The sequence below is a fragment of the Tuber melanosporum genome, assembly GCF_000151645.1.
Source record: "Tuber melanosporum whole genome shotgun sequence assembly, scaffold_50, strain Mel28".
NCBI lineage: Eukaryota > Fungi > Ascomycota > Pezizomycetes > Pezizales > Tuberaceae > Tuber > Tuber melanosporum.
In genome coordinates this window covers 592864-604785 of record NW_003299096.1, presented here as the reverse complement: position 1 = coordinate 604785, position 11922 = coordinate 592864, and the positions used below count along the sequence as shown (strand labels likewise).

At 47.6% G+C, this 11922-nt stretch overlaps 2 protein-coding genes; both read left to right on the top strand.

Annotated features, from left to right (window-relative positions):
* Positions 1–7488: 7488 nt before the first annotated feature.
* Positions 7489–9034, top strand: GSTUM_00008985001 (uncharacterized protein). XM_002840417.2 has 2 exons: positions 7489–8062; positions 8131–9034. Exons 1-2 carry the CDS (start codon positions 7592–7594, stop codon positions 8518–8520), a joined length of 861 nt encoding a protein of 286 aa, XP_002840463.1. The 5' UTR covers positions 7489–7591; the 3' UTR covers positions 8521–9034.
* A 456-nt stretch (positions 9035–9490) lies between these two features.
* On the top strand, positions 9491–11083 carry GSTUM_00008984001 (uncharacterized protein). XM_002840416.2 has 1 exon: positions 9491–11083. Exon 1 carries the CDS (start codon positions 9683–9685, stop codon positions 10871–10873), a length of 1191 nt encoding a protein of 396 aa, XP_002840462.1. The 5' UTR covers positions 9491–9682; the 3' UTR covers positions 10874–11083.
* Positions 11084–11922: the final 839 nt, after the last annotated feature.

Below are 11922 nucleotides of genomic sequence, written 5' to 3'. Positions count from 1 at the left end.
ACATCCGGGAAGCAACCTTCCTTAAGTGGTACAAGTAACAAATTACCAGAGTTTCAAACTGAGACCTCACCCCATCGATCTCTTGGGCTCAGCGACAGATTGCCGTTTTCAAAAGGTCCGGAGATCTTGGCATTTCCAAGGCCTAAACCGGGGCAAGATTTCCGAATCTTTTCGAGAAGGGCAGGTGGGGGATGCAAGCACTACAGGCACGGTATACCATTTCTCACCTGGTCTCTTGTTTAATTGCAACGACCCTGTTGAACTTTTTCATTCTGCATCTGTGCCCAAGCTGCCGATGAGAACATCCATACCGGTACGCCCACCAAGGGAGCAGCACGGATTAATTTGGCCTACCCTGAACCGCTTATGCGGTACAATCTGTGGGGTGGGGGCGCCACAAGTTCCTGAAATTTGGCCCGCCGGAACGCTTCCAGCGGAGCCGGTTGTGCTTGTACGGGTACAAGTATTCGCACCTGCCGCAATCGGCTCCCCCCACGAACACTCTGAACTCTGCCTGTACCTGTACTAGTACTCGTACCTCTACACTGAGTATCTTTATCGTAAGGTTGATTTACCAAGTCCTCTCAGATATTGAGGGCCTACGCTAGAGACCCCACTTCCGGGATCCGTTCTCCGCCCTAGAATGCTCCACGATCAGGAGCACCATCCACCCGAGTCTGGTGATTATTTGGATTGTTTAGTGACGCCAAAGGTTGAGGCTACGCAGCAGCACCCGACAATTCATAAAGTACCCGGATACCTTGACGCCAAGATTCGCCTATGAGGGATAAATGGAGTCATCTTGTCGCCAAGGCATCCGGATACTTTATGAATTGCCGGGTACGAGTGCAGTACTTGGGAAGTCGAGGACGGTACTTGTACTCGTACTCGTGCAGCACTCGCCTGCCATTTCGGGTACCTCATAGTGGCCACCTCTGCTTGCTGTTTACAACTTGACTTGATCTCCTTCGGATAAATCTGATAAACTCAAGCTTATCGCTTAAATTCTATTTGTTAGACGGGTGATGTTTCGTGAGGCTTTGGCGCCACACTCTGATCTTCGGTCTAGATTGGCTGGTGGGGGGTATCCCTATCGCCCGGAAAAGTACCTAGAGTTACAATTACCGCTTATACGCGTCCTTGGATAGGATTCGTCTGTAGGGAGCGTGAAAAAGGCATGCCATTTTCCCAAAATACCAAAGGCGGGAACCTCTCGTTGGTGCTGAATATTTTTATAGGATTCCATAGCCGCCCCAGTACGGTACAGTACGGTGTCCGAAGGCCCAAACAAATCACTCACTCCAGACGCGACGCACAGTTCTTGACGATTTGCAGAGATTCCAAAACCCTCAAAATACTACACCTATCTAAGAGTACCCGTGCAAGAAACCGCTTTCCGATACCCTCTCAGATCACGTGAAGAGATCAAAATTGCCCACAATCGGAATCCAATAAACTCGCAACCGAGGGCCCCCACTACGCACGACGCGCATGAGAAATCACCTTATATCGAAATTGAAGTACTAACCTTACCTCATTCCTCAGCTGATATAAGGACTGGTCTTGCGCGTTTATGGAAAACCCGTGGAAGGTAGGTTGTGATACTTTATTGGGCTCGCGGCGGAGGGTCCTAGCCTCTCTCAGGGCGTCGGTCCTGATTACTGGTACTGTACTCGAGCACTTGTCCCAGACAATGGGTACCCGGAAACGGGGATTCAATATATGGCAAATGAGAGCCGGGAGTGTCTGTCTGACCGCTCATACAAATTCGCAACTCCTGTTCCCGGACGCTCGTTGAGGAAGGACAAGTACTCTACAAGCGGTGGGAATTTGGCGATCGCATGAGCTGAGGGAGGAGCGGGAAACAGTAACAGTGAAAACGGACAATAAATTGAAAATGGGGCAGAAGCATGTTCCTCAGCATGGGTATACGTCGGGGACACACATTGTACAGTATTTTAGTGAGCTGTCGTGACCAGCGTAAATCTCATGATCTGTGGAGCAAGCAATATCATACGCAACCGGACCCTTATTGGCATTTGGAAGCTATCATGGACGAGTGGAAAGGAAAAAATGTGTTTTACAAAAAAAAACCTATTATTAATTCATAGTATGATATAACTTTATTTACTAACAGGAAAAACAAAGAATTCTATAAAACAGGAGGAAATTGATGTGCCTTACATCAGGATCAGCACTGTTACCGTAAGCTCTCTCAGTTCTGGTATTTTCCGTCTATCCACAACTACACACCCTACCATAATACCGTGCTGAAAAAATCCCGTCTCCTCCCTACAATATCCCGCACTGGAAAGGAGAATCACCAAAAACTACCGTTGATCATTGTCCAAGAACTTGACGGTAATATTGATAAGTGTCCGTTCGGTACGCCACTTTTACGGCATAAATTTCTCCATCTAAAACTTTTATATTTATCGAAGGGGTGTTCGGCATGTGCTGTGATACATTTTTATTATCGCAACATATTTTTTTGTTGCATATTTTTCAACAACACAAGTTGGTTATTATTAGATTGAATGTGACTGTCACTATAAGGGTAGTACTGTACATACAATGGGGGTTTCTCAATGAAACTAGGATTTTATTATATTAGTTTCTCAGCACTCAATATTCTGGTATCATAATGCTGAACCCTTATGTTTTCGGAACTATAATATTATGATAATATTATGATCATATTTTCTTTATTGACGTGTATGCTGTTTGCGGGTTTTATGATCACTATAAATATGATGGACATACCGAACAGGCCCTAAGTTTATATGATGCATTGTTGTTTTCCTCAGATACAGAGTTATTATTGAGTTATAGCCGAAAAAGATCATTCAATCCCAAAAGGTATGATATCATATCTTATTTGCAACATATACGCCCTAGGGTTCAGAAAAACGCCATTTCTATCCTGTGCTGAACAGGGCTTTGCCTTTCTGCGTGTAGAAGGGAGGTCCTTAATTTTTTGTTTCATGATATGGAAAATAGTGTCAGACACGGGATGGATTACCAATGACGACGGAACGGAATAGGGAAATGATGGAAACTCCGACATATAATCACCTACTCACCACATGACTGTAAGCCTCAAGAGCAAATACATCCTTGAGAGTGGGGAAATTATAAACGCTAGTTAACGATCGCTACGAAAGGTCCCTCGGCGCTCAAAGGAACAATCAAGGTAGAACATAAGTATCATGGACAATGGAGGATTATCTATGCACAAGACAGGTTTCTACAGTAGCTATGGATTACTCGGCTGGGCAGCGGTTCGGGATTTTTGCTCTGGTGGGCGTACGAATGTAACGGAAGAGTACTGCTGGTAATATTCATGCCCCGTGATAATTTCCCCCAAGTACTTTGTCCTACTTCTAAGCCTCATCGGTAGCTAAACTATCGTAAACCGAGACGTAGGGTGACTGCTTAATGGGCTGGTTCCACCAGAAATGGGGAGATTGACGGATTGTCAAACATTCTCTTTCCCTACGGAAAGCGTCTCCGGCCCAGCATGATGTGTAACTCGGAGGAGGTGATTGATTGGGGGGTGGATTATCGTCAGAGTTTAACGGTTCTCGGGAGAGATAATAAGCTCGATTCTGCCAGTATGTTTTTATGTTTTCGGGCGAATGACCACTGACGCTTATTCCAGGGTTGGTCATTTTTTTTTCTCCAGCCCTGACAATTTTGTGTTTTGTGTTGATATCGATGTGTCTTCTGACCCGTGATGTATTAACTTGTATTAGTCAGGCGGTCCACAGGATCACCGATGATCACTTAACTACCCTCTCCAGTTACCAGTCACCTTTGTTATGCCGAGTAGGGAGGGCTACCCACACTTTGGGAATACTAAAGTGAAGCTCAGGTATTTTGTGGAAAAAACCGCTTGCTCGGCTCACGGAGATTTAGAGTATAAACTTGCCAGATGGAAACAAACCCTGTAAACGGCTAAACCTGGAGCCTTCACTTAACCGTTCTCTAAGAGATCCGCGGTGGGTAAAATGCTGAACGCAATCACGACTCCGCGGTATCACTATGGGCGAGAATATAACATTTCGAAGATCATTATTCTGCATTCCGGGCGGATAGTTCGTCACGTAATAATCACGCTCTTTCATCCTTTTCACTCGCGCGTGGTACGAGGGAATCTTGGACCGCTGACTGACGCTCTTGTTTCTCCGCGCCCACTTGACACCGGTGTATCAAAAGCGAAAGCCTAAGGACAGTCTGTGCTGTGTTATATAATTAAACCAAGGATCACTCCTCATCTTCGAGCTCACTTCTCGAATGATAGAAGGAAGTCGCATAGAGCGGGTACCGTACTGGTGCGCAATGCGAGCCTAAATGTGCGTTTTTACCGCCGGGTCGGGCATTTGACGATATATCATAGTAGATATACGCTGCCACAGGTATTGATGATGAATCACAGTGAAGCACCCGTTTAATTAGCGGATGGGGTGCGGGTAGCTTAGCGATAACGTCTGGAGAGGTTGTGGGGACGGCGGGCAACTGTCCGAGTGCTTGAGTGGATTATCTGTTGGGTGGGGTATACAAATGCCTCCCTTGCGTAAGCTCGTGGTATCACAGCATACGGCGGTATCATAGATTAACTTGCAGTGGGTCCCGGTTTTACTCGAGGCAAGCTGCCAAGAAGCGACCTTATGAAAGACAGCAGAGAGTAGCTATTGCGGCATTGTTCGTGGGTGGTACTGTACCCCGGAGGCGCCTGAATTACCGGGGGCCTCAACTTCCTTGATTTATGGGGTGTGTCTAAGTGGAGAGGTACAAGTATCGTAGTTAGCTTTCTGCCCTGGGTAACACCGGACACTAGCCCGGTTGCTATGATACAGTAAAATAGTGTTGCTTTATCAAATCGTTCACCATTAGAGACTATAACAAGCTACTTGTATTAACTACTTCACTGGCTGCTGGCTTCAAGAGCATGATTTTCCCAACCCGGCCTTTCGCGATGTGACGGGAGTCTATATGTGTAAAATATAGGAGCCGAGCGATCTACCTGTACCCTAAGTTATCCCGGTATATTGGCCCCTCCACAACTCGTTTTACGAAAGCACCGAAGCGCCGCCAGCCCACTGCGCCTGCCGGCGATAACAACAAGGCTTGCCTTCGCATTCCCAACCAAAACTACGTCCCAAGGCAATGTCTGTAATTTTTTCTCCAAGTGGCTTGAACCGTGACACCCTCCGATCGGTTACAAAGATCCCACCCAACGGGATCCAACGAAATCGCTCTCGGTAGGTGTTCCGAATAACTTCTGGCGCTTCGCCTGCGGTGCCTGTCAAGACCACGTTTGGACAATGCGGGGTCCCGGGGGCAGAGCCTATCAATACTATGGAAATCAAATATTGAAGGCCCGGAAACTTGTAACCGCGCTTTATGCTTTTGGAGTGGGCGGAGTCGGGTTCTGTGCAGTACAGTATCGGTAAAGGCTTTGATTGCGAGATTACTCCAGAACGTTAGTTTCTTAGCGAGTGTTGAGGTACTGTACTGTTGGAGCTCGAGCAAGCGGATTATGTGCTAGATGGTCCAAAAATCACCCTTGTGGGGCGCGGGGAGGGAGGGAAAAATACGCACCAAAAAACCTGCTTTTCCAACACAAACCAGAGAGGAAGAATCACTACCGTAGGCCTTACCAGGAGAGGCAGCTCTAGCTTCCTAGCACTGCATTCATTTATTCGAGTCCTCACGGTGAACTGCTTGTATGATAACGGTAGGAGAGGGTTAATCACCGTTGGGTCGGTGAAGTGATGACCCGGTGTGTTTTGCTGACGGGGGGTAAGAGTGGAAGGTCTCCTGAGGTGGAAAGTTTTTCTATAAAGTCGGTTGGGACATCATCTGCCCTCCTTTGGAATCACACTAGACATCAGTGCTTTCCAGCTGTTATCGAAGTTTCAACCGTTCTAAATAAAAGAAAGTGCACTGCTCAGTAGACCTCGGGATCCCAGATTGGTACCGGTACCTCTCCGGAATCGGTCGAGGTGAACAGTCGCTTTGGACTATTCTTGCATCACAGTGGGCATCCGAGACGGGCCGGGCGATCAGATATTTACTATACCTGTCTCAGGCAATAAGTACCCGGAAACAGAAATTCGCGGAATATATAGCAAAAAACCAGTGCGATCTAAGCGCCCATACAGATTCACGACCCTTGTTTCTGGGTACTGTACTTATCAACTAGGACAGGGCTCTCCAACAATATATTCACAGCTTGGCATGACACCCGCTAGTTGTCAGCGTGCACTTTCCCCATATCATAAGGCTGGGTTGTCCCACTCTAGTACCGGTGCTCGAGTAATGGGTTAGTATGCTGTTACATACCGAAAAGTGTGAGTGGGGAATAGCACCGACTATGGCTTAAGTTGGCCTGATAAATGATACTTCATAGTAGGGCAAGTTGTTATGGTGGTCTGCTAGTACTAGTGTAATACAGTACCGTATTTCAGAAAGCGGTTGACTCTTGAAACACGCAAGACCATTTGCATTTGACGCAACAAATTTCAATCCAAGCAAGCCTAAGGCTCGCCCGGATGTGACCTCGCCAGCCAAGTGCTGAATTTTGGTACTTAAATCACATTATTCCCTACCACAACGAATTAGAAATGATACTCACTTATCGGCCAGCAAAGGCACTCAGCAGTTCAATTGGAGTATTGTTGGAAGTGAACTTGCACTTCAGGAAGTTTATGGCATAAACCCCGGGTCCAGGTACTTATCGGGGAGCCTTACTTGAGCACAGTGAGCCTATTGCTCATGCTCATCCGAGAGGGAAAGTTAGAGTTGTTGCGGTACGGTATGATTTTGGTGGCGACGGTTACTATAAGTATCAACAAACCAAAGCCCTGCTTTTTCGCACTATCACGGGTCTTGCCGGTATACCGCTAAAGTCAGCCTTTCACATCGCACCAAGTTTCGCTCGGGACTCCAATAAGTGACTTGCGTTGTGATCACGATCCTTCTTTTCATAGCTTTCTGGTGATGATGAGGCGCTGTGATTTTACAGTGCTCTGCGGAGTAGCTCTTTATGGATGGCGGGACTGCAAACCATCCCAGATAAGCCAAAATAAATAACTGGTATGGTACTAACTATTACAAGTATTACCGGTTACCGTGCCGGTACTCGAGTACACTGTACGAGTACTCGTACATCTCTGCTGACACTTCCAACCCGAAAGATCCCTTGTTTAAAAAAAGTGCGACGGGGTGGAGCTAGGTTCAATCCATGGAGGTGACAACGTTACACCACATGTGGTCCCTCCGCACACAACCAGAAAAAAACCTCGGGGGGCGCTGATTCGCAGAGATTCCTTTCCAATACGGTAGGAGACCGGGGCCCGGTCAGCAAGAGGGGCTGAGAGATTTCTGTGAAATGATAGCGCATGGCGAGTCACTCACTACTGGTGCTTGAGTACTCGAGTACATATGTTCCCAACCCCCCCACCCACGCTCACCTTCGCTTCCATTTTCCCTTCTCCTCTCCTCCTCTACCTGTAGCTGTCGGACACCTATGGTCGCTTTTATTCTTTGCTAAAGGAAGAAGGGAGAATACCATAATCGAGATACTATGCCGGCGTTCGGGGGGCCGGTTCTATCGGACTTAGAGCCAACGCCCACTGCAGAGGCTTCTGTGCTGGGGGAAGCGCCGGCAACACAGACGGAGGATCCGGGCGGTTGGCATCCGGGGGAAACATCACCACCAAATGGTAGGAGTAGACCGCACGAGGAGACGCTAATTCAGATAACGCCCACCACGGCAGGCACTTTGGCTACCCCTACTGAAGTTCCGGCAGTTACTGCCACCGAGTCGGGCACCCCTGTCAATCCAGCAAGTAGAGTTAGCACTGGGACGTTGGTTGGCATTTTAGTTGCGTTAGGAGTGGTTTCCGTTGCAGCATTGATTGCACTGGCCTGTCTCAAGCGGAAGAAGAGAAGAAGGAGCCGTAGAAGGAGTCCTATAGATGGTGAGGACGAAGCGGAGAAGGCTCCTCCAAGTTACGAGGCAGCAGTTTTTGGGTCAACCGATAATGCAACATGGGTATGTAAAGATTCATTCTAGATATCTCGAAATCTCAATCCCTGTAGCATCGTTAACATATTCTCTAGAATGAGCATTATGGTATCAACAATCCCCCACAACAACCAGAACAGCCAATACTCCAATCACCGGAACCGGTACACCATGTGATACATTCTCCCCGGCCCATAAGTGCTGCCAGTAGCACAGCTCTCAACCGCCTCGAGCCAGTCGTCACGCCGCAGCAGAGACCAGTATCGCAGGAAATAGTAGTCTTCCCCCATGACTCTCCCGTATTGGGACCGCAGGATGACAATATTTCACTGCAAGCGGCGTTAAGACTGAGCCAGCAGAGCAATAGGGTGCTATATTCGCAGCCCACTGCATCAGGAAGGTTCACAGAGAACTTTGACGATTCAGCATCAGTGGTCAGCGAACTGACAGAGGAGGAACGAATTGTCGCGGTTGAGATAGTCTGAAATCTTTGGGAGACGGCAGATTCTGTGATATTTTGCTTATTTTATTTCCTTCGATTATTTTATACATATTTCTTTCTCACGAAGGGATGACGGATTGGCGGTATTTTTTCGGTTCTTTTTTTTTTTAAAAAAAAAAACTTTACGGTCTTTTTTGCGCTCGGGCATTCATTCATTCAGATTGGCAAGGTTCAGTTAATTCTTTGGGGTTGCATATATGGGGATCGGTGTGATGAAGGGAACGAACCTGGGCCGATGTTAGGAACTGGAGTTGTTGCTGTTGTATTTTTCTATACCCTTTATTTCATTTTTTATTCCATTTATTCAATTTCCGGGGGGTTTCTTTTACTCCCATTATTTTTTATTTTTTTCTTACTGTCGTACCTCTGGATTCGTACCGTATCCTGGGAATTTTCTTAGGAGCGGGGGAGACCAACGAGCGAACGAACGATCGATAGGTGTCATGTACCACCGTGGTAAACGAACAAAAAAGAAAATGAAGGTTTAAGAAAAGAAAGCCTGTAAGAACAGGCGTGGCTTACTGCTGCACATTCTTTGCTGTCAATTGGGCTTTCTATAAATATCTCGGATACCACACCTTAACTGCATTGGGAAGTGTTTTAGTGGACAGTGCTGCACAGCCTAGCCCAATCCGGACTTTGGTACAAAGGCTTAGCTGGACCGCGCACATCACCAGTGGCACAACATAATGAGTTTTCCACGCCCACTCCCATTTAACGAGGAAGTTCCTGGTGCTAAACCACCCCAGTAACCCACCGCCTTGATTCCGTGCTGCAGCATGAGGAGCTTGGAAACGACTGACCACATCGATAGTGTACGTTTATTGAAAAAAAAAAAAAAAATTCATCTCCATGATTCACTATCTGTACGTTCCCTTCTTATTTCAAATCGTCATGGTCGTGCATGAAACTGGAACACTCTAGATACTGGCAATTTGATTTCGCACCGCCTAGTATAATGCTTGGAACAATCGTAACTTTCCTTACCATTCCTTACCTCTTTACCGATAGATCACCACACTGCGCATGTCCATCGAAGAGGGGGAAGAAAAGAAAAAAAAAAAACAACAACCTAAATACAGAAGCCTAACAAAGCAAAAACAGGACGCCCACTTTCCCCGTACCCGCCCGCCTGCCTACCCACCATGACGAGTAAACAGCAACACTCAAAGGCTCTCTCCTCCATCCAGAGTACGGGTGGCAGGACTTCGGCTCAGCCGCAAGCCTCATCACCACCATCACCAATACCCCTCCCAGGAGTACTAACAGAAGCAACCAAGTCAGAGAAACGACTCTTCGCCGCCGTCATTTTCCGGACACCAGAGACACTAGCGTCCAAGGCCCGTAACCCAAAAGGGCTGCCCGAGGACCTCCAGCGTCGGGAAAAGGACTTGATAAAGGCACTGCCCCCGCGACTCCTCCAATCGCGAAGTACGAGCGGACGAATAGCCAATAGGTGGGCGTGCAAAGTGCATGAACCACTCAACGGTGATCTCCTCGAAGCCCTCTTTTACAAAATCCGCTATGAGGCGTGGGGCACGCACCTCAACACCCTAGTGCCCGTGAAGAATAGAGATGCGCAAGAGCTCGTCGCAAACTTGAGAATTATATCGGCGTACTGGATTCCCCCGGGAGATTATGAAAAACTTTATATGGCGAGCCCGCCTCGAGATGACATGTATCAGGACACCGATTGCGATGGCTGCCTTCTCGCGGCTATCGCGGGTGACATTGTATGTCTTGAGGCCGTGAGGATCGCAATCTATTCGAGGAAGCATCGAGGTGGTAGGTTGGTCCCGTGGCTGGACGCCTGGATAAGGGTCCATGGCAAAGATGCACTTCACAGGATCAGAGAACGCTCGGAAACGGTCGGGAGAATTGTCAGAAATACTAAAAGGGCGAGCTTCACCACTCTTGAGCGACAGATTAAGAAGGACAAGCGGGAGAGAGACAAGTCCTTCCTGGATGAATTAAAGTACAGGGAGAGGAAACTCAAATCCTCGGATCCGTTTAGCCCCGAGGCCAGAAGCTACTGGGAAGCCAACAAGCCCAAAGGCCCTTCCGTGGATTCTCATGCTATCCCCCAAGAAGGAGAACCCAATCCAATCAATCACGTCAACGCCTCAGGCCCAAACCCGCCGGAGATCACGAAGCAAGTACCTCTTGGCCGAAGAGCCCACTCTTTCTATGGCGAACATTTCAATCCATTCGACGTCTACTACAACAGCGACGACGACCCACTCCCGGACGGGGAAAGCGGGTACACCTCGGAGTACTCTACAATCGATGTCGCATGGCACTATCGGGAAATTGAGCGCAATGGTGGGTGGATATAAATATTGTATGCTGCGTTCTTTCTTTTTTTCCTGTTTTTTCCCTACTATACCGTATTATCTTTCCCTTATAATGCCATTTTCACCTAGGGCTTGTATGGTCTTACTCACACTTTCATCTAAATATCCATACCAATTAAAGTGGGCCCCAGGCGTTCTCGTACGACGTAGACAAGAATTGGGCTTTTGTCCAGTAATTTTTAATATTAACAATGATTTTATGTTGCCATTGATGTGGCGTTCTGTGGATCCACAGAAAGCTGGGCATGCAGATAATGTGCTATGCCTGGATTATGTTTAGATCTGTGAAATACTTGCGGCCTTGGCGGAGAGGGGGCATCATATGACGAACTCCTGGAGTATCCTGCAAGGGTAGATTACAAATTGGTGGGATGGAGTGGGGGTGGTTGACGATGTGACCAGGCATGAGAACAGAAAACGCAACTGGTCGCCTTTTCAACGCAAACCCTACCGCAATTTTTGCTAGAGCTAACTAAGGCTTTTCACGATGGGCATGACCGGCGGATGTTTTTTTCACTATATTATATTATGAACACTTTTTCCCCCTCCGCTGCAACAAATAGATATCTCTTCATGCAAATAGCATATTTGTGTGTTATTTGTCATAGGGCGTTGTCCTGCTGCTGTACCATCAACTCACGGCCTACCCTTGCACTGGGAATGCAAGGGGGTGGATGGGAGAGGATCTGAGTGTTGCGGCTATAGGAGATATTCGTATTCTGTGCAGCTCCTACAAGCTCGCTCGGCAAACACTGCTGGTCGGGAGACTTTCGAAACCGTTTGACATCCTCACAATTTGCGCTCCGGCTGTGGCTTTCTGGAATCCAACCCCCAAAATTTCCCCGAAAGGGTAACAAATGTTCGCGAACCCAAGCACGATATCTCACTCGCCCGGTTAGCTCCTTCCTTCCCCCCCATTAGATTTCCCCACCTCTCAACGAAGATGCAACTCTCACCGCTTAATTTCTATTAGTCAATTTGCACTCGCTATCAGTGTGCATTGATTGACGTGAATAGTGATCAATCTTAGC